The 22,730-nt window shown below is 32.2% G+C and overlaps 1 protein-coding gene and 2 pseudogenes across 3 annotated transcripts; all 3 read right to left on the bottom strand.

Moving 5' to 3' along the window:
- Positions 1-1,066: 1,066 nt before the first annotated feature.
- On the bottom strand, positions 1,067-20,874 carry LOC107613532 (myrcene synthase, chloroplastic-like; annotated as a pseudogene). Its single transcript, XR_015896503.1, has 17 exons — positions 20,687-20,874; positions 20,082-20,347; positions 16,426-16,804; positions 15,596-15,814; positions 15,361-15,502; positions 14,630-14,878; positions 12,201-12,268; positions 7,310-7,747; positions 5,806-5,899; positions 5,603-5,703; positions 4,045-4,159; positions 2,753-3,127; positions 2,411-2,646; positions 2,114-2,329; positions 1,923-2,015; positions 1,746-1,847; positions 1,067-1,637 (listed from the first exon to the last, which is right to left on the bottom strand). The product of XR_015896503.1 is annotated as a myrcene synthase, chloroplastic-like (transcript).
- Positions 1,308-2,914, bottom strand: LOC148547757 (uncharacterized). Its single transcript, XM_088495536.1, has 6 exons — positions 2,753-2,914; positions 2,411-2,623; positions 2,165-2,329; positions 1,923-2,015; positions 1,746-1,847; positions 1,308-1,637 (listed from the first exon to the last, which is right to left on the bottom strand). Exons 1-6 carry the CDS (start codon positions 2,912-2,914, stop codon positions 1,308-1,310), a joined length of 1,065 nt encoding a protein of 354 aa, XP_088351662.1.
- LOC107610927 (uncharacterized) lies at positions 8,687-12,191 on the bottom strand (annotated as a pseudogene). The gene is made up of 2 exons (XR_015896502.1): positions 9,293-12,191; positions 8,687-9,223 (listed from the first exon to the last, which is right to left on the bottom strand). The product of XR_015896502.1 is annotated as an uncharacterized LOC107610927 (transcript).
- Positions 20,875-22,730: the final 1,856 nt, after the last annotated feature.

The following is a 22,730-nucleotide window of genomic DNA, read 5'->3' as shown; positions in this document are numbered from 1 at the left end:
CAACGCGACTGTTTTTATGACATTCTTTACTGGCAAAAATCCTGACGTCAATGCCTCTGCCTCTGAAGCTCCACTTTTGTTCATGTAGCATTGAATTGATGAAGGAGCATCTCCAGTCTCTTTCTCATGCTAAAGATCAACGATGAAAATAAAATTTAATTAATATGCACTCACATTGTTAAACTATTTTAGATTACTAACAAATTAAATTCAAGGATTTGAATTATATCATTCAAGTGAATGGAATGATGGGCATGAACGTATATTATCGAAGAATAGTGTAAAATATTTTATATTATCAATTATTAATAAATTATTTAAGTAAAAAATTTAATTTTAATATATAGTTAATTATTATAAATAAATTTTGTATTTCTATTTAATTATATATTGTCATATTGACAAAGAATAATTATTTTTTTATATACATTATATAAATAATAATTTAAAAGAACATATATAAATGAATGATTGTGTGGTAATCACTACAAGGGAAACGGGAAATAGCGGCGGTTCCTGGAGTGATTTTCGGCGGTTTCAAACCGCCGCGAAATGGGATTCTAGCGGTTTATTAAGCGTCGCCTATTAGGGAGTGGTTATATGATTTTGCGGCGGTTCTCAGGAACCGCCAGCACAACCGCCGCAAAACCCAAGATTAGCGTCGCAATGTTTAGCGGCGGTTTAAAACCGCCGCGATTTGAAAATCTGTGATCGACACGAAATATTCGGCAGTTTGAAACCGCCGCTGTTTAATGGCCACGGTTTAAAGACTAATGCATTTACCGGCGGTTTTAAAACGTCGCGGTTTAACGGCCAATGTTTTTTGAAATGTAACTGGCGGTGGTTTAAAACCGCCGCTATCTCCTAACCTGAATTTTCAAATTTCTAACGGCTATTTCGCAACTGCCACTATTTTCCGGTTAAATGGCCGCAAAAATACTATTTTGTACACTGGTAATCCACGCCATTTTTTATTTCAATGTACATTTTTTTCATTTTTATAAATCGTTCTTAATATCAGTAAGTTAAATTATTTAAAATCTCGAAAAATAAATTGCAGGGTAAACGACAATAGCAAAACCATTAATTTAATCAATATAATTATCCGAATATCAACAAAGTGTACTCCTTACTAAGAGTTGCATAATCAACAAAATAAAAGTGTATATCTGAAAGAAGAAAAGGTTCCACAATCCTAAGATCTACTTTCTATTCTGTCCCTCCAACGCACTCATCCATGTGGCGACGTCTGTTGGCAGCTTCCTACCTTGCCCTTGAAGTAGACATAACAAAGCACTCTCCATTGCCTACATCCTGACCTTCCCAGCTGCTACTTCATCCTCCACTGCCTGTCTTTTGGTCTTCTCAGCTGCTACTTCATCCTCCACTGCCTTCCTTTTTAATTTCTCTGCTGCCAACTCTGATTGTAGTTCAAGCAGCACCCTTTGGGTCTCCTCCCTTTCAAAACCATTGCTCGGCTGATGGGAATTCATACCGAAGACTTGACTAGAAGTCGGCCCCAATCCCATGCCACGCACCTTACCCGGGCGCTCTTTTTCGAGAGCTTGAGCAAGCGAATCATTCTGGGATAACAGTCTAGAAGATTCATCGCCTTGATCAATAGCCTCATTTCTTTCCTACACACATAGATAAGCAATTAAGAGCATTTATTAGCTAGTCGCTAACCGCACAGACTTCCAATAAAATTTTAAAAACTAAAACATAGGATTGAACACATTACTTACTCCAATAGCGCGAGCCGCATCATGGATATAGGAGCCATTAGTTCTTTTGTGCGTTAAGAGATACAACTCTCCTCTACTAACTGTCCTCCCTTGTCGTTCTGACTGTACCAATAATGATGACAAAGTGAATAAGGTAGAGGAACAGATAGTTCAAAAACATTCCCAAAATTAGATTACCTCTTCTTCTCTGAGCCTTGCCAAGCTTTTCGATCCGCCGGTGTGGGTGTAAAGCTGCTTTGATCGATTCTCGGCATTTTTCTTACACTTCTCCTGTCATGCCATCAAATTAAGAGTTACTAGACACTAGTTCTAACGAACTAAATGAAGCATAAATGGACTTTGTCTATTATGAAACAAAACTATATTACCTGTGTCTCTTCGCTATTGCGATAATCGAGAAACTTTCTCTAATGGTCTGCAGTAATTCCATCTGGGCGGTTTTCAATATTTGCTGCAAGTGAAAGTTCGGGGTCATAGCAGTGATGGTATAATTTGTTCCTCGTTTCCTTCCAAGCCCTTCCTAGCATTTTGAATATTATATGCTTTATAATTCCTCTACTATCTTCTTCAAAATGGAACATTTCCTGCAACATTAAAATTAAGCTGTGAATAGTGTTCAAAGTATGAGTTTGGAATGGTACGAAGAAATAAAAATAACATTTTACCTTTACTATTTCATTATAGACCTTGTTTTTGGTGCGAACCTTTCTCCAGTCCCTCTCGCAGATTGGGAATTTGGTGTAGTCAGATCCTAGCAGTCCCATAACACCGCTCAGTAGACCTGCTTCATCCCCAACTGGTTGCAGTACACTGTTAAACCTGAGTACGACCTTTCTTTTGTTAGGTGGCTTCATAGCTTCCTTCACACTCAGTTTGACCTGTTTGATTGTGCCATCAGATTCTGTAAAACATATTAATTCTTAGTTAGCTACCATTGGAGTCAAGCTGCGAATACATCATAGAAAAATAGGGCAATGAAAAGTAGAATTAAATAAGTTCTCTTATACCAATTGTTTTAACATCCAAAATTCTGTGGTCTTGCGTCCCTTGCGCTTCTGAGCATCCTGTGCAGCAAAAAGGTTATCCACATGTTGGTCAAAAGAATCTACCTCATCTGCCTCTGGATCTACCTCTTCGGCGTCCGGCTCCGAGTTTTGAACATCATTCATGGAAGCCTGTGGAGCAGGCAGTGGTTCGGTTCGGGGCGGACGAAAGGGCCGTAAAGACGAGGATGTGGGGGCACTACTCCCACTGGGCGGCGGAATTGGGCAGCCCGCTCTCTACGAAGTTGAAGCCGCATGACCTCCTACTTGAGGCTACTGACATGCTGTGTCTACACGGGCTTTCTTCGTGAAGCGACCTACCCGAGGCATCTTTCCCAACTGCATTCGGATTAAAACGAAGTAATAACAATTAATATGTACATAATAATATAAATTAACATGCAAAAAGGACACCGGCATACCCCAGTTACATGAGTACATGAGTACATGAGTTGAGATACCATGTTAACAAAAAAAATCAAATATGTGGGGCATAAAAAAAATATTGATGTAGGCACAATTTCTCTATAATGCCTAGAATCAAATTATTAATTTATGTTAAATGTAATTATTCATGTTAAATATAATTATTTTATGTTAAATATAATTATTCAATTATTTATGTTAAATATAATTATTCATGTATCATTTTTATTAACCCGAATATAGCTTAGATAAAAAAATTAGTAAGCCGGAAATAGCGCAGTAATAACAATTAATATGTACATCATAATATAAATTATCATCTTTCCCAACTGCATTTGAAAAATACGAGAGTACATGAGTACATTAGTTAAGAGAGTATATTAACAAGGAAATCAAATATGTTAGGCATAAAAAAAAACATTGACGTAGTCACAATTTCTCTATAATGTCTAGAACCATAATAATATTCATTGGACGTTAATTTTAAGCTTGGGACTTATGAGTAGCATGTTTAACAAATTGAAAAAACATCATACTTAGTTATAATAGAACAGAGTTTTATAAAAATTGCAATCAATGAGTTGAAAATTGATGTTGGAGCTTGGAACTTTTGTAGGCCTACTTTAAATTTGGATAATCAAACATGAATTTATATGGACAATCAATTTAATAAAAAATTTGATAAGATTGCTAAGGGGTTCCATTCAGTCTAATGAATTTCTAGGAATCCTTAGATACTAAATGCAAACTAAACATATTATCGTTAATAGCATTGCCTAAGTTGGATGCTGTGAATATTGAAGGGAGGAACTAGGATTAATCGTGCTTACCTGCAGCGGGATGACTAGAGTGAGGGTGAGAGAGGAACCACCGGGGGATCGGGCAGTGAGAGAAGGGGCTCCAGGACGCTGGCAAATCGCAGAGACGGACGTGGAGGAGATGAACCTGGACGAAGCAAGCTACAATAAGGATTATTGGTATTAGGGAAAAATAAGGATTTAAGGGGCGGTGGCTTATCTAATTTAAAATTTAAGTTTGTGTTTTTTGGTTTTTTGTAATTTTTTTAAAAGTATTAGTAGATATTGAAAGAAAAATTACAATAAAAAATATATACTTAACGAATATATTAGTTTATTATGCATATATTTATAAACAAATATTTATGTTAATTTTATTAACTGATTTTATATTTTTATATAAAATATAAAAATAGTTGAATGAAAATATGTTTTCGTACATCTGTGTTGAATATTTTTTTTTGGTAATGTTTTTAAAAGTATTATAGGTTATTAAAACTAAAAATTACAAAAAACATAAACTTACCTCCCATATTATTTTGTTAAGTATATATTAATTTTTAAGAAGTATTTGAGACTATTTTGGTTTTTTATTTTATTCAAAATTAATTTATCTAACATTTTAAAAAGAGAGTAATTTGTCAAAAAAGATTTTATTCAAGACTAATTTATACATATAAATATTGTTAGGTACCAATTTAAATATTATTCTATTTAAAGTTATTAATTATTAATATAGGTGGAATTAGTTTGAAATATAACTTGAACCAAACTCGAAAGAAAGAAAAAAGAATGGAATTGTAGAACTCAATCTCTTGTTTCCTAACTACAGGATACACTTGTCTTAATAAAGCTACATGCATAACTCAATCATTTCACTATAAAATTCTTATGATATACACTCAAAAGGATAGAAAATTTACTTTAAAATAAACTGCAAATCACTATCTTACCTTAAAAAAAATATAAAATTTACATACATTATTTGCCAAACTCTGTGCTCTTTTAATATTTTAATTTTCTCTACTTCATATATTATTATTATTTCATTTTTGTTTATTCAGTGAGATGAAGGAGGCAGACATACCGTTGTTTATATTGATTCAATCAAAACGTTTATCAAAATTAAAAAATATAATGTTAATGATATAATTATTCTGTTGTCTTTTTCTACAAGTTTAAAATTTTAGAAAAAATAATTTTATGACATGTGATATCAAAATTCTATATCTAAGAGGTCTAGAATTTGATCACTGGTAAATTTCAAAGTGAAAAAAAATAAAATTAGATAAAAAATAAAATAAGATAAAAAATAAAATAAAAAATAAACTTATGCACGCAAAACTTAAAATAAATCTAATGTTAGATATATAGTAATTTGAGATTAATCTCTTCCAAATTCATTACTACTTCATCAAATTCAACAAGCAAAGGAAAAATCACAAATAGTCACTTTGTTCAATTGAGTCCTAATATTTCGTGAGATAACTCAGACTAATAATAAAGAGTTGAGTCAACAGATATCATTCTCCTCTGGAGTTTTATTGAGGTCAAAGGTTATGATGGAAGGTTGGTGTCCTTTAGAGACAACCTTATCAGAACTATCTGGCGCAACGTCTTCTTCGAGCATTGAATCTTGAACTACCTCGCCAGTCTCTTCCGAAACTTCTTGAGTCTTTTCCTGAGACAAACCTAACAGATACACCGTAAGCAAACAAGTTATTAGAAGTCACAAATTTTACAAAAAACAAAGCACAAAATAGCGCCATGTTATAAACTGCTGGTTTGGCTTACGTTCCCATAGTTTCGTAAGACCTCTTTCTATAAGAGTGAATTCCTCCCGAGATGCCGTTTCAAGTTCAACTTGCAGACTATTCTGATATCATGCCTGCACAAGTTTAATGAGGTTGTAGCTGATAAGGTGCAGTAGTTGGTAGTTAAAAGTCATCAACAACACTAACCAAAGGCAATTACTATATACTTCAGCAAGTACATACAGTCATCAACAACACTAACCAAATTACGAGGCTGCCAGTAAGTACATACAGTCAACAAGGGCTAGAATCCAACCCGTTACAAAGGGATCTTTTTTCTTCTCACCTTTGATTATTTCTTTAAAGTTGCTGTAGTTAACTCAAACTTTAAGAAGAAAGACTCTAAAATTAACATAATTAACTCTAATAGTTAAAATTGAATCTTGTAAAATCAAGAAACTCGCATCAATTCTGAGATACTACTAGTGCTATATATGCTAATTTAAGAAAATTAATAAGAAGTAAATTATTTAAGAATTGTTTGATATATAATTATTCGTATTTTTTTTCTATTAATTAAATTTTTTATAATAAGTAATTTTATAATATGGTATCAAAATTTATAAAATATCTAATAAATTTTAGGACTTGTTAAAATTCAAAAAGATAAAAAGAAAGTAATGAAATGCAAATATGAAATATGTTCCTCCATTTCTTTCTTTCTTTCTTTAAATAATATCACTGAAACTCATACTTAGGAGCGTCCAAGGAAAGGACATGGTATACTACTAGAGTGGTGATTTCTTAGTCGTCACATCAAATCAAATGATGAACTAATTAATTAGTCCTTTGAAACTAACTAACAATTTCTAAAATACAAGAGAACCTCAATCTGTGAGGTCAAATTAGATTAACTAAACACTAAACAAACAAAAGTTTCTTAACGCGAATAAACAATCACAAAATAATTGTACCTAACAAGTATCAAACATGCTTAGTAAGCAATCATAAAGTCATCACAATTAAATGGGAAAATGATGGGAGGGAAGATGGTAAACACCTCCCCCTCGTAAGTAACGTACTGCCTCTTCCATTCTTTAATTGGAAGAAGAAACAACAAACAAAAACATAAACCTGAAAACAAGGCACACCCATAATCACGTAGACAGCATGTTCAAAAGTTTGAGAATTTTTTTCTTAGAGAAAAATAAATATACTTATCAACATACCAAAATGCCTAAACAATTATTATTGTTATTTTACAAACTATAGGATTTTAGGATTGAGTTAATTAGATGCACCCAATTATGAGTTGTTGTTAATAATCAATAATATGATGATGTAACCAGCATCCCCAACAGAGTCACAAGTCTTCATCCCATTTCATTCACAACCCCATTCTTCTTCCTAACTCATCGGACAAAATTATTATAATCCCACTCACACTCTTTGCTTTTCTTCTCATTCACTTACTCCCTTATTATTATTTTTATTTATTTTCCTTAAATCATACAATCACTAGTTAAAAATATTAAAAACGGTACCTGCACCTCCTCCAGTATTTGTTGCGAAAGGTACGGTTCGTGCTAGTGACGAACCCGAAGCCAAATTTCTTGCGGTACTTTGTTAAGTATTGAAGCAACCCCTGCAATGTCCATTTTTTCAAATATGTTAGCCCCTTTCGAAAGTGCCTTTTAATTAAAGATAATAAAACATCTAGATTTGCTATGGCAGGTAGAAATAAAGCCAAGCAGCCTTTATACGAGCAGACACATCCCCACGCGCAATAGTAATAGCATCAGATGAGTGCCTGTGTGCTGAGAATGTGTCCAGCCATGAATGAATGGGCGATTTGTTGAACCATAGGTCTCTTGTGAATGACCTTGAGTGCTCCAGTGAAGAGAACAGGGAGGCCTCAATCATCGCCTTGCAAAACAAGACGCTAGAGGCACAAAGAAAGAGGTCCCTCTCTTCCAATTTCCCTGGCAAAAAAGATAATGTCAGTCAATATATAGTGTCAATTACAATCTAGTAACATCTTACTTGATTAAATAAATTGAGCAATACATATGTTTAAAAAATCACATTCTCCAGGTAAATTAATTGTAAATAAATAGGAATATACATCAGGTGTATCCAAGTTCTAAGAATCTATTATATGCTAGTTGCTAATTAATATTTATGCAATCTTATAACCCTCAACAGTGATATACACTATAAAAATAGCACAAATGTCCAGAATTAGTATCTGAAGACATCTATATATAGGCAACCTCGTCGCAATTATCGATGGCATCAGTGGTTGGTTCCTCCAAATCGTCGTCCCGTCTCAATGACAAACCTTCGATGTCAAACTCAAACATGTCCCTTGGGTTCACATGGATTACCACACTCCATTCTTTATCAGCTTCATCCTCGACATAGTATACTAGGTGAGCCTCAGATGCAAGAATGTACGGTTCATCATCTTCTCGACCACCGGTATGAATTGGATGAGAGAAGTTAACCACTGTGTGTCCCAAAGAGTCTTGTTTTATACCTCTGCCAGATGTGGTGTTTGCCCAGATACATCTAAACAAGACAACTATGAATTGACCACTGTAATTTAACTCAATGATGTCCACTAGTTTTCCGTAATACGAGACGCTACCAACAGCAACATTACTATCGTGCTTGCTTGCGTAACTCCTAGTGTCAGAAGTGACATACACCCCACTATTTTGGGTTTTCACCCCTTCCTCTCTCGAGAGGGTTCTGAACTTAAATCCATTTATGTTATAAGATGTATATCGGCTAACTTGAACATTGGGCCCACATGCAAGCCACTGCAATTAGTTCGGGTGCATGCTGCTTCCCAATGTAACCTGGCAGTGAACAAATTGAATATTCATTATCTTGGGATACGAATAATATGACACCATTATTAATATGTATATGTATAAATGATACCACAATTCACCTTACGCTTGAACCAATAGGAAAATTCTCTGTGCACAACACTGTCTATGTTTTGTTGTGACCTTGTCCTACTTCGTAACTTTCTCTTTGTGATCACCCTAAACTCACTAGAAACGTCACAAAAATGTCATGTCAGGTTCTCCAACTATAGAAAATCATACGAAGTAGATACTTTCAAATGCACTTACTCAATATATTTTTCCACGGCCAGGCAATTGACCAATACGTGACGGTAAGCTTGTAATTTTTCAGCTGGTGTGAGGGTGTAAAAAGAAGCAGCCCCGATCGCCTTTCCAACCTCTGGGAACATGGTTGCACTCTCATCAGGCATGACTTCACGCGGTCGATCGTCAACACGGAATGATCGATTAATCCTACTATCGATATTATCTAAGTACCTTGAATAGAATACGAGAATCTCCTCGGATAAGTATCCCTCTGCAATTGAGCCCTCTGGTTGTGATCTGTTACCCACGTACTGCTTGAGACGGCATAGGTACCTTTGGGAATATAACACGTGTCATAAGAACTAATTAAGGGAAAAATTGATAATTCTGTTTGATAATTACCGTTCAATTGGGTACATCCACCGATAATACACTGGGCCACCGAGACGCACCTCCTCGACCAGATGCACTGTCAAGTGAACCATCACTGTGAAGAAAGAAGGAGGGAAAATTGTCTCCATGTGACACAGAGTATGAACCACGTGATTCTGAAGGAGAGGAAGTTGTTGAGGGTCTATGGATTTGCTGCATAATCAACGAAAAAAGGATGACAAATCCGTCAGGACAGAAGACACTTGGAGAGGCAATGCATTCCTTAATGCGATTGGAAGTAGATATTCCATTAGAATGTGATAGTCATGGCTTTTCAGCCCCAACAACTTGCGCTGTCGTAAATCCACACAGCGGAAAATGTTGCTAGCGTATCCATCTGGAAAGACTACGTTCATTATGGTGAATACTATGTTGTCGCACACATTCTTCTCTATGTGCATGACATCAAGGTTGTGACGCAATTCATTGTTCTCCCAATATGGCAGCTCAAAGAATATACTCCTCTTTTTCCAAGGAGTCTCGTTTTGCATGGGAGTTTGCTGTCCGCGTGTCCTTTTCCCCGTAACCGATTGCACCTTGCCAAATTGGACATGCACACCCTCTAACTGCCGGATAATGTCTCTACCAGAGATTCTAATAGGCGGACCTCTATCCTCTATCTTTCCATCAAAGGAGTACCGGTCTTTTCTGTATTTGTGGTCATGATTCAGAAAGCAACGATGACCCATGAAACACCATTTCTGGCTGTGTGTAAGGCGGTTAGCTTCAGCATCCAAATTGCATGCAGGACAGGCTCTCCCACCGTACGTGTTCCACCCAGATAAGTTTTCCAAGCCTAGAAAATCACTGATTGTCCACATCAACGCAGCATGCATCTTGAAGGTTTTTTTCTCAACTGCATCATAAGTTTCAACACCCCTCCATAATTGCTTCAACTCATTGATCAATGGCTCTAGGTACACATCTATGTCATTTCCAGGCATTTTAGGACCAGCAATAATCATAGAGAGGATAAACGAAGTGGGTTTCATGCAGATCCAGGGCGGCATGTTATACGGGATAAGAACCACTGGCCAAATTGAGTACTTCGAGCTCATGTTCCCAAAAGGGTTAAAGCCATCGCTAGCTAATGCTAGGCGAACACTATGCAGATCACGAGAGAAGTCGGGATATCGTACGTCAAATGACTTCCATGCCTTGGCGTCCCTTGGATGGCTATACATACCATCAGAGTTAGGACCTCTCTTATGCCACAGCATGTCAACGGCTGTCTTACTAGACATATATAACCTCTGCAATCGTGGAATAAGGGAGAAGTAACGAAGAATCTTCGCTGCTTGTGGTTTGCCGTTCTTCTTGACAACCATCTTGATCCTCACCCTAGAGTTCTTCTTAGTCTTATGCTTCCATCTCGATGTCCCACACTGCTTGCATTTGGTCAGCTCTTGGTCGTTGCCCTGGTATAGCATGCAGTCATTTGGACATGCATCTATCTTCTTGTACGCGAGACCGAGTTTTCTTATGAATTTTTTGGCATCGTGCACAGTGGATGGAATCCAGGCATGCACAAAGGCGTCTGCGAGAAACTCCAATATCATTCCGAAGGCCTTATCGCTCACTCCGCACATGGACTTAATGTGATAGAGCCTCACCAAGAAAGACAACTTAGAGAACTTTGAACATCCTGGGTATAACTCCTGCTCCCTGTCTTCAAGTAGGTCATGAAAGTTGCGGGTCTCTCGACTAGGTTCATTGTATAAGTAAGGCAACTCATCAATAGCGCCGCCGTCAGGTTCATTCTCCGAGTCTTCTTCGAGATCGGGAAGTCCTGAGAAGTTGAATGCATCGTGGACCATATCAAGCATGGGGGCATTGAAATGTTGTTCAGATTGATCTTCTTGTCCGTCACAAGAGCGCTCGACCCCGCGACTCTCACCGTGATGGATCTAAAATGTGTAAGTAGACGGGAAAGGACTGATCACCAAGTGATCAAACGCATCCTCTCTATTTTGTAAGAGGCAGAAGCCACACTTCGGACATGAATAACGTATCATCTCATCAAATGATGCATTGGCAAATGCAAAATCTAGGAATCTGGTCAAACCGTTCCTATATTCTGCACCAACCCGTGACTTTGAAATCCAACTCTTATCGATATCTAGTTTAATGAAAAAATTGGAACGACAACAAATCGTAAAATAAAGTCAGACCACGAGGAAAAAGTAAATAATTAACACTTGATATAGAATGGGAGAATAACTCCTAAACCGAATAATAAAACACACATTTACTAGCATCCAGGATAATACACAGCTAACAGAAAAATAAAAAAAATTGCTTACTCATTGAATAATTTTGCACTTTCATAAAAAGATTACTGGAAGAAAGAAACTCTGGGTCCAATGCCAAATATTTGAAATGAAAAATAAAATTTCTTCCTTAAAAAAGAACAAGAAAAAAGAGGAATATTATATTAATATGAGAAATAATAAAATGAAGAAATTAATCTAGTATTACAATATAATGTATTAGTTAAATTAAAAATAAATCGATTTAACATTTAATAATTAATATACTTGTAATTAATAATGCTTTATTAATTAAGAAAGTAATTTAAGTGAGGGTTAATCAACATTGAATTTGTAATTTTCATCATGTATGAGTCCCACTATCTTGATCGACTTCACCGACTTCCTCAATCTAAAAGAACTTAATCCACCAGATTTACTGACGTAGTTAAGATATTTTGGATTTAGTTACAATAACACTAGAAAGCTACCATGTATAAGGATGGCATTTCACTTGTATTTTTACCAATTTCTCATACTTGCAAATTTTCTTGTTTTTATATCACGTATGGTTCTCATCACAGTAAAGTTGATTATAGGAAAGGTGAAATAGTAATTTTAAAGCTTACGGTGTACAATAACTTTATCAGGAAGTTTCTTCACAAACTGCTCTGCAGCATATCTCCAATCTGCAGCACTGAAATACCAAGCGCAATTCAACACATAAAGCTTGAATAAAGTGTGCAGGACCACTTTAAACTTTAAATTTGCACATAAAGCTTCTAATTTTGTAGTAACTAGCTATATATATATATATATATATGGTTAATATCTTCCCATAACATTATATGATGGAAGTGTCATATGTGATCACATACATGTGAAAGTAACTATAAATATATTTATTCTTGTGTAGCCAAAAATAACCATAAAGATGCAATTGGATTGTGACAGATGCAGAACAATGGAAAACAAAACTCTTTGTTTCATTGTTTCCCTTGAAAATGAAAAAAGAAAAATAAGGGAGATTCATATCATCAGAAAATAAACAAATGCCCACATTATGAGAAATCAACAAAAATCACATTAACCTAGAAATTAGATTTTTGAGTATCAATGAACATGAACATTTAACCACATTAAACATCTGATCAAAAAATAATTGTTATAGCTAATTTTGACCAGTTTTATAGGTGCAAGTCATTAGCAAAGACTGGAGTCTGGCTAATACTAAACTAATCATTGGCCTTTGAAACAGAAAAATAAAATACAATAAATTAAGAAAACGGCTTAATGCACATCACTAAGTCAGAGGTACAGTTTTTGGGTTATACAAATTCCATTAACTTGTTATCAATTGTTCTAATAATAGAAAAGAAGATAAAATCTTTTGCAGTAATATACAAGTCACTTTCACTTGGTCTACCATGAAGACAAGAAAAGCCAAAAATTCACAAAATGCTTTATCATCTCTTCATTTTAAATAAAATACATAAACATCATAATTCTCAGAAAAATCCAAATTATTACATATGGTTCTAAAAATCACTAACACAAAACAAAATAGTAAATTGGTACCAAATCAAGAAGAAAATGATTAAAGTGGACCAATTTGAATTACAATCTCACTAATGAGTCAATCACTAAAAATATCACTAATGAGTCAATCACTAAGAATATAACGTCTCATATAACTCCATGCTCATCAAAATAATGAAGACAGGGCATCTTCCTCAGTGTCAATTGAACCTTTCAATGTTATTATTTCAGTCTTAAGTAACGAAATACCATATTCATCCCTACCAAGTTCAATCATCAAGTCATAACCTAACACCTAAAATCAACCATAGAAGGAGTGACGTATATAGAGAACAGTTACTTGGGTAAACATTATATTCATAAAAGTTGTAATCAAAGAGCTGCAACTTTCCAGCTTAGTTCAATGAAGCTAAATCCCCAAATGTGTTCATGTCAGTTTATTTATTTATTTCTGAACTGCTGGCTGCATTTTTCAATTAACCATAATATTAGCCAATGGGTAACACACTTGAAAAAACAGAATGCCCCCCCCCCCCCTTTTTCCTCAAAGAAAAAAAATCACATCTTTGGACACATCAACCAGCCAAAATTATCAAATGGAACTGCAAACCATAAGTACAAGATTACAAGAAACAACTACAACCAAGCCTTTTCTCAATAAATGGGGTAGGATTACCAAGTGTAATCGTTGCAATGATTGCGGGATGAAAAGGGTGTACATGGGCTCCGTCATTTTCACTGGTGAGCCCTCACTCCCACAAGCAAAGAAAAACTTCCAATGTATATCACCCAAGAGATTAAACAGACGCATTACACAATCATTGTACAATTCCAAAAGAAGACATTACAGCTATGGAGAAAGATGAAAACAAAAACATTTTCCATTCTGCTCGACAACTTTCCAATTTAAGCTAAAGTAAATCATTCAATCCATCAAAAAACAAAGTACAGCCACCACTCCAGCAAGAAAACCGAAAACAGAGCTATTTTCGGAAGGTTCATACTTTGAATAGAGGAGCAAACTTGGAACACAGAAACACAAAAATGGCAGATATTCTTGCTTACTAAAAGTGGATTCTACTTAATTTAGTCAACCACACAGTCCCACAGGAAGTACATTAGTTTAATCCAAATTGAAAGTGCAAAACTGGATTCCAATATGAAATTGCACTAAACACAAACATATCAAAACTTAGGGGTTCAGAAATTGGGAAAAGAAAATCAAATCTGCGGCGCTCTGGAAAAAGGGCTGGTATTTTACCGCAGGTAACACCCGGTTCCCTTGTAGTGTAAAATATTTTAAATTATTAATGAATTACATTAAACTTCTAAAATAAATCTTAAAAAATTTCAAAATCAAAAAAGTTTAACAAGTAAAACAGAAGATAATGTTGTTTTTTTAAGAAATAATTATTCTTTTGTTCCAATGAATAATCATCTTTAATAATTAAGGAGAAAAGAAGAAGAGAATATATAAGTTGTAACATGTCACTAGAAGTATATATTTTTGTTTTCGTACCTTATATGTACCAAGGTCATTAACAAGGCGGCAAAATGTTGATGTAAGACGAATTATGTTGGGATATTCTTTTAAGGAATCCAATTGCTCCATTTTTAATACATGTGGAATTGTGAACTAAGCATGAAGAAAAATAACATGGGAGCCTGAAGATCTCCAACCATTCTCCAAGTACTCTTCAAGAGTTGGTATATAACCACTATGGTACCACTTTGCCTCAACAAAATATGCCTTACATAAATCTGTCCACTGAAAAAAATTAAAAGCGGAAAAAAATTGCAAAAGTGAGTTCAAAATGATATTAAGTAGATTTTTAATTAAGAACCTGCAAAAGAAGTTATGTATGTCATAATTATTTATTGAGCTTTTTTCTTCATTTAATAGATTTAGAATTAAGAAATTTCACCATATAAATAAATTGTATAAATTTTAACAAAACTTGAAAGTAATTTGCTATTTCATCATAAAACTTCATTTTGATTGAGGATTTAAAATATTGGGTTACAATCCTATTGATAATGTTCAAATTTTATGAAATTATTACATATGCCTAATAATAGTTAAGATAATATAGGCGATTCAACAATTGGAATAATTAAAAAAGTTATTCAATTTGTAAAAAAGTTTGCATGACATGCATGACTTATTACATCTTTTGTTAACGATAATATATATATATATATATATGCCAACAAAGGTAATTATTGTGCAAAAATTAAATAATTACTTACCGATTTTCTAAGAAAAGGAACAATATAAACTTCATTATGTTGTAGGCTTTCGAAAGCTACTTCATTAACAAAGTTATTGAGTGCAAGGAAGCAAATTTTCATGTAGTATGGAAGATTGTCCATACCAAAACTTAGATCCCATCTAGAATTCATGAACGAAAATTTATGAATTAATAAAAAGTTTGTATAAGATAAATAAATATCATATAGCAATAATAACAATAATAATGCTTACTTTTCAATAGCTTTGGTAAATAGCTCTAAATCTTCTAAAATGCCAAAAGTCTCATACATATCATCTATTGTATTTATGAAGCAATTGACCTTTGTTATAGTTCTTCTAAAAAAACCAAATTCTGGATTAAAATTTATTCCCACGGTCCAAAAGAAGTTTTCCATCAACCTATCTCTTGCAAAATTTAACTTCTGTGCTAAGTAGGTTTTTTTCCACCACCTAATTAAGATACAATAAAAACTAATTAGGGTTAGTACACAATATCATATACCAATTGTTAAACTAATTTCAAATAATGATCATAATTTATACTTGAGAAATAATAAAATTAAGAAAAAATATAAATCGATCTCTGACTTTTCGGTCTGCAGACATTTAAGTCCCTGAAAATTTAAAAACACATTTAAGTCCCCGACCTCTTCAAAATCTGGACATATTGATTTTTAAGTTTAATTTTTCCAATTTTAAAAACTTTTTCACGTGTGCATCCGTATCAACTAGGTCAGTACAACGGGAATCACGTTTGATTTTTTCATTAAGTCTGACAGACCCAAGTGAACATGAGATCTAGAGATCAATGTCTAGATTTTAAAAACGTCAGCTACTTAAATATATTTTTAAATCTTCAAAAATTTAAATATCTGCGAATCAAAAGGTCAAGGACCTATTTATCCCTTTTTCAATTAAGAAAAAATGATAAATTGATCTCTAATTTTTAAAATTTTATATATGATAACAAATAATAACAATTTTAAAAAATATATAATAATAGAAATATAAATAAAATAGTATTCATGTGTTTTTCTAAATTCATGATGTCTTGTTATTACCTTGACATATCCTTCAACTCTTCTTGGTGAATGCTTTGAACAATGTTGAAATCCAATTTAGCAAACTGAAGAAATGTAGGATTCAAATTGTGACTTTTTTCATATGTGTTGATGAACCAATGGGCCTCCCATCTTGTCACCCTCCAATGTAATGGATACTCCAATGAATGATTGATTAAGAGGGATATGTAGCTACCATCATTTCTTTTTACATATTCTTTGAGAATTTTTGAACTATATTTTTTTGCCTCATCTAATATAGTTTCTTCTTCTACTAAATGAAATGAGGCTTCATATAGTGACAAAATTCCCTCAATGCCAATTGAAGATTGATGTTCGTCGAAATTGTTTGTTTCTTTGAGAAAGAAATCAAACACATCTACAACAATAAAAAGAAAAAGTAATTTAATTAAGGTTAATACTTATATAGTTACATACTTGCTTTTAAATATCTTTTGTATATTTTTTTTTGGTGACTAATATCTTTTGTATATGTACAGTCGTAATTGGATTTCATAAAGTTAAAACTAAAAGAAAATTATATATAGCCGATGTGCGGCAACACGTATAAGCCATAATTTTGTGGACCACAAATTAATTACACTGGTACTACTTAATATAAAAATATTATGTATATATTAAAAGTTAATTACTAAATTAATTATTTTATATTTATATATAAATATATGTATTATTTAATCTATTTTTAATATATTTTATATTTTAATATATATTTTATATAAATGACCCATTTGGTATTTTTTTTTTCGCATAAACTTGTACAACTATGTATGCTATTGCAAAGAACTTGCTCTATTTACACTTATTCTTTTACCTGTTTTACTAATAAACCAACTTTTCTTTAACTAATAATTAATCAATAAAGTAATAAATGAGAAGAATAAGAGAGGAAAAAATTTTTAAAAAATATATTGTTAATTATTCTCCGAAAACAATTCATTTCCAATCTCTAGATTTTTTGTTACCATTTATATTTAAAGATTTATGCATGCCCTTTTAATTTAAAAATATTAAAAATTTTGAGGAAAAATGTGGTAGTTTAAAAGGGAAATGTGTCAATTTTTGAAAAAATTGATAACTATACAGAAAAATGTGAGGAAGATATTGTGAAAAAATAGATAAAAGATAGAAGTGAGAAAAAAAAAAAGAAAAACAGAAAAGGATAAACTATTACTTATATTCCACCAAATGTTATTAGGAGTATATACTATATAGTAATCTTGTCTCAAACTATTTTTCATTCTATTGGTGTCCCAAACGTTTTATTTGAATCACTCAATATTAGCCCATCATTAACATAATTAAAAATTACTAATAAAGTGTGACATATATAATAAATAAATGTTTCATGTAAGAAACTCCTATAAATTTCATGTAAGAAACTCCTACATATTACCATTTGTTAACAAGAGTTGAACTTTATATATTTTAGTGAAAAATCTTTGATGCGATGTAAAATGATGATTTAGAAAGTGAAAGTTGCAATGTTTACCACAAGTAAAACAATTACTTACTTATTATATTTAATATTACATAATTATTTTAATAATATTTAAAAATATAAAACAAAATAAATAATAACTAAAAAATATAAAATGAGATAATCTTAACATGTTTTAGACTGATTTCTAATTTGTTATTGTCTCCATGATCCTTTATTATATATAGTTGATGAACAGTCACATCACACGTCTATTATTCCCTATCCAATAGGTATGGTAAAAATTTCCGGCAGGACGAATACTCGCAGGAATTTACCCGCAGGAACAAGTATGGAGAGCTGTTTTCTACTTGCGGGGATGAGATCCCGTATAATAAACGGGGCGGGAGGAGGGTAGAGGTCTCCGCCCCGTAGAGACCCGTTTAATCCGTTTATATGAAAAGACCAAAATACTCCCAATATATATATATAATATATATGACTCATTGAAGAAGAACCCTAGCAGTCAAAAATTCAAAGCTCCAGTGTTTCAGCTTCACTGCTTCAGAGAGTCTCGTCTCCTCTCCTCTCCTCTCCTCGTCAAACCCTCAGCCTCTCCTCTCTCGAACACTGCCGACCGCCACCTCCCACGTCCTCAGTGGCTTAGTCGCTCACCGCACCGTCAGTCCGTCATGCTCCTACCCCCTCCCGAGCTCACCATCAGTCCGTCATGATCAGCGTCAAGCTCACCTCGTCTTATTCTCCACGTCGCATCGTCCCCAGTCGTCGTCTTCTCCTCGTCGCTCACTGCAGCAGGGAGTGTGTTTTCGCGTCGATGCATCTTCGTGTCAAAGCCTCTTCGCGTCGAAGCCTCGCCGCGTCTTCTCATCGTCTGCCACCTCCTATCCCTCACTGCCAAAATCCTCCCCTCTCACTCTCGAGGTCACTGGTCATCAAGGCAGCAGCGTCGAGTCAGAGTCTCTTCGTGTTTTGTCATCTTCACGTCATGGCCTCCTCGCTATCAGAGTTTGTTCGTCGTCCAGCAAAATTGTCAGCTTCTTCGCGTCAGAGTCTCTTTAAAGTAATTTTGATAATGTTAGCTCTAATTTATATTTCTGATTCTAATTATTGTGATTTTGATTATGTTCTGATTGCTGTGGTACTGATTATGTTAATTATTTGGTCTAATTTTGATTCTGTTAATCCTAATTTATATTTTTGATTCTGATTGTTGTGATACTAATTATGTTAATTATTTGCTGTAATTTTGATTCTGTTACCTCTAATTATATTTTTTATTGCTGTTATTTTTTATTATATTTCTCAATTTTTTTTTTATTTTTTCAAATTTTTTTCTTTTTTTTTTTTTTTAAATTTATGGATAGCGGATATCAAGTCCGCGTTATCCGTCGAGGGAATGGGGCAGGGACGGGACAGGTAATGGAGGTGGGGACCCACGGGCCGTTGCCATCCTTACTATCCAACAATAGTTTTGTACTTTTGTGGATCACAAATTAACATTTGTACTAACTACTTGCCATGCTGCTTTTTTTTTTTTTTTTTTCCTCGGTGCATAAGTACAAGTGTACAACTATACATGCCATCACTATTATTGCAAAGAACTTGCTATATATTATTCACTTATTTTATTATATTTTTATTAATAAAAATATTTTTTTTAAATATTAAAATCATTTTTTATTAATATTAATCAATATTTTAGACTAATATCTTATTTTTATACTATTAAAATTTATTATTTAAAATTTAAAATTTAAAATTAGTCAAATATTAATAAAAATAAATAAATTTTATTAGTTATATCGTTACTCTTTTCTTTAACCAACAATATTCAGTGAACAAAGTAATAAATAAGTAAAAATTAGGGAAAAAAGAAATTTTTTTGAAGAAAATATTATTGATTATTGAAAAGAAATTAATTTCCAATCTTTTTCCTTTTATTATTTAGATCCGCATATTTATGGCATGTCCTCTAATTTAAAATTATTAAAACTTTTGATAAAAAGGTGTGAAAAAATATTTTTAAATATTTATTTTAACAACCAGCAATAACTATAAAAAATACTTATATATATATATATATTTGAAAAAATGAATAAACATAAAAAATGCTCTACTAAATATATTTTTTTAGTGATTCTAAAAAATGTTCATGTTTAAAAAGGGAACCAGATTATAAGGGTTTAATGAAAACCTGCAGATATATCATATCCGTGCTGTCTAAGATCCTGAATTCAAGTGCTGTAGCATACAAAGTCTTCTTTGTGTTGAACGTTTCCATGTTGTAAATAACTAAATATTATCCAAGATGCTCTTTATTTCATCTTTAAAATGATAAGCTACTGCAAGTCTCTGTAAAATATCAATCAGCTCAAGTTGATGAACATGATATTTCACTCTGCAAAGCATCATTCTTACTTCTTCCTTTAACACTTCCCTTTTCTTTATGTATGATTCTTCCTGCATTAAATTTGCAATAATAATTAAGAGATAATAAAAGAATTAATTCAAATAATTTAAAATTATTTTATTTAATATTTATTAATTATTATTAAAATAATTATGTAATTTTATATATAATAAATATATAATTATAAATATTATATACATAAAAATATAAATATTAAGTAAAACAAAAATAATTTTAATTATTATCTTTCTAATATTATCGTTTTATTTTGTACAATGCATTATCCTTAAGAAATAAAGGAACTGTCCAACAAAGTATATAAACATTTATTGAATCTATTTATAATTGCATGATTGGATATATTCATCATCATCATCATCATACTACACCTTATATTCACTTCTCAGTGATTGAATATATTCATACTTCCAAATAGAAGGTTGCAAATCTCCAAATCCTCGTTCAGCAGCCATTGACGGATATAAAAGACTAAGACCTCGCTACTTTGAAAGCTATTTTTGGCTTTATGTGAAGTTTGTTTTTCTGTGAACACACAATGACACAATGTAATAATGAATCCTAGCCTTTATATAGATTTCCAAGAGCATTAGTCCATAGATGTTATTTTTCTTTATAAATTTAAAAGATACAATATATCTAATTTTAGTAAGAAATAAACGTAATTCATATTTTAGAATAATAATCAATAATGACCTATGATTTTGCTATTTTTCTAAAAACTATCAACATCTATATATGTTTTTTTTTTTTTTTTTTTTGCAACAAAAGGACACACCAAACATACTGTAAATTAAATAATAAATTATGCTTCAATTATTTTTAATCCTGATAATTTACATGCATGGATGTTTCACAATTTCCAATTTTGTATAGGAAGGAAGCAGATAAACTTCGATAGGAAAAAAAAGGGGGGCAAGTTTAGTTTAATGTGTAGCATTTTAAATGAACAACAGGCGTGAAATGTGAAACATATAAGAGAATCTCTGTGCAATCCATTGAGGAGAATTGACCATGTGGTGGTGGTGGCTTCATGCGTCATCTCAATATAAACGTCCAAAAACATGTTTGGTAATTGGTAACTATGTCTACTTGTCTAGCTGGCCCAGTTCTAATCTGACCTTGTTTTTTTCTTGGTGACTAATCTGACCTTGTTTTAAATGTTAACCAATGTTTCCAGACCTTATCCGAAAACGAAAACATATGTTTCCAGACGAAAAAAAAAAAAGGTTAACGTATGTTTAATTGTGTGTCTAAGATGAGGCTAATTTTTTTTTATATATATATGGAAGAAGATTGTGTTGTAATTCATCATCATGGATAATTAGTATGTTTTTCTTTGATATGAATTTAATTTTTTTTTAATTTTAAGTAATAAATTGGACCCTCAGATTTAGAAAAGTAGAGAAATCTAAAGATCATATTTTATATGTACAAATTGGATCTTTCGGAGAGTCTGATTTGTGTTAAAATAATTTTTTTTTACTGTGAAGTAAATCAGAAATTCTGATTTGAACATTTAAAATTTTTTAATATTAAAATATAAATTTGAGAGTTAGATTTGTATATTTAAAAAAATTTAAAATAAAAAATTCAAATTTAACCCTTATATTTGGGTATTTAAAAAAAAATTTGAAAGTCACAAATCTCACCTTCAGATTTATGTTCTCCACATGAAAAAAAAAAATACATAAATTTTTCACATTGTTTGAAAATATCATTGGAAGTCCAATAATAAAAATAAAAAGTGTCTAAGATGAGCCTAACAATTTATGTGTATCTAATTCATTACTTAATTACTTTATATGAACCATTAGATTTTATTAAATGTAAATCAAAAAATGTTATAAAAGAAGAGTATTGATGTACTTTATAAATATAAAACATATTAGTACATATATAAATAAATACATTTTAATACATAATATTTTAAAAATAACAAGTATAATTTTTTTAAAAATAAATAAAAAATATATAAATACATATAAAACTATTTTTATTTATTAATATTAATTATTATGTAATATTTTTTTAATTATAAAATACAAATAATTAATTTAATTATTTTATATTACTTGAAAATAATTAGATTATATGTTAAAAAATAAAAAAATATTCTAGTCATTAATGTTAGAATTTTTTAAATAAATAATTTAAATATTTTATTTACGGATATAGATAATTTATAGCGTATATACGAATTTTTATGTTTTTACTTATTTTGTTCACGGTGTAAACAAATTGAGATTAAGTAAACGAGATAAGATACGTTTGATATTGCACGTATCACATTTGCACACGTGATACATTGGAAAGGGCGACCAACATGTATCTTGTTTATACTATAAACGAGATATATTCAACCTCAATTTATTTACAGTATAAACGAGATATTACAGAAATTAACTCGTTTGC

This window comes from Arachis ipaensis, chromosome B8, assembly GCF_059453495.1.
Source record: "Arachis ipaensis isolate K30076 ecotype BB chromosome B8, ASM5945349v1, whole genome shotgun sequence".
Taxonomy (NCBI): domain Eukaryota; kingdom Viridiplantae; phylum Streptophyta; class Magnoliopsida; order Fabales; family Fabaceae; genus Arachis; species Arachis ipaensis.
Note: the sequence above shows the minus strand (reverse complement) of the source record. Positions and strands in the feature narration are given on the sequence as shown.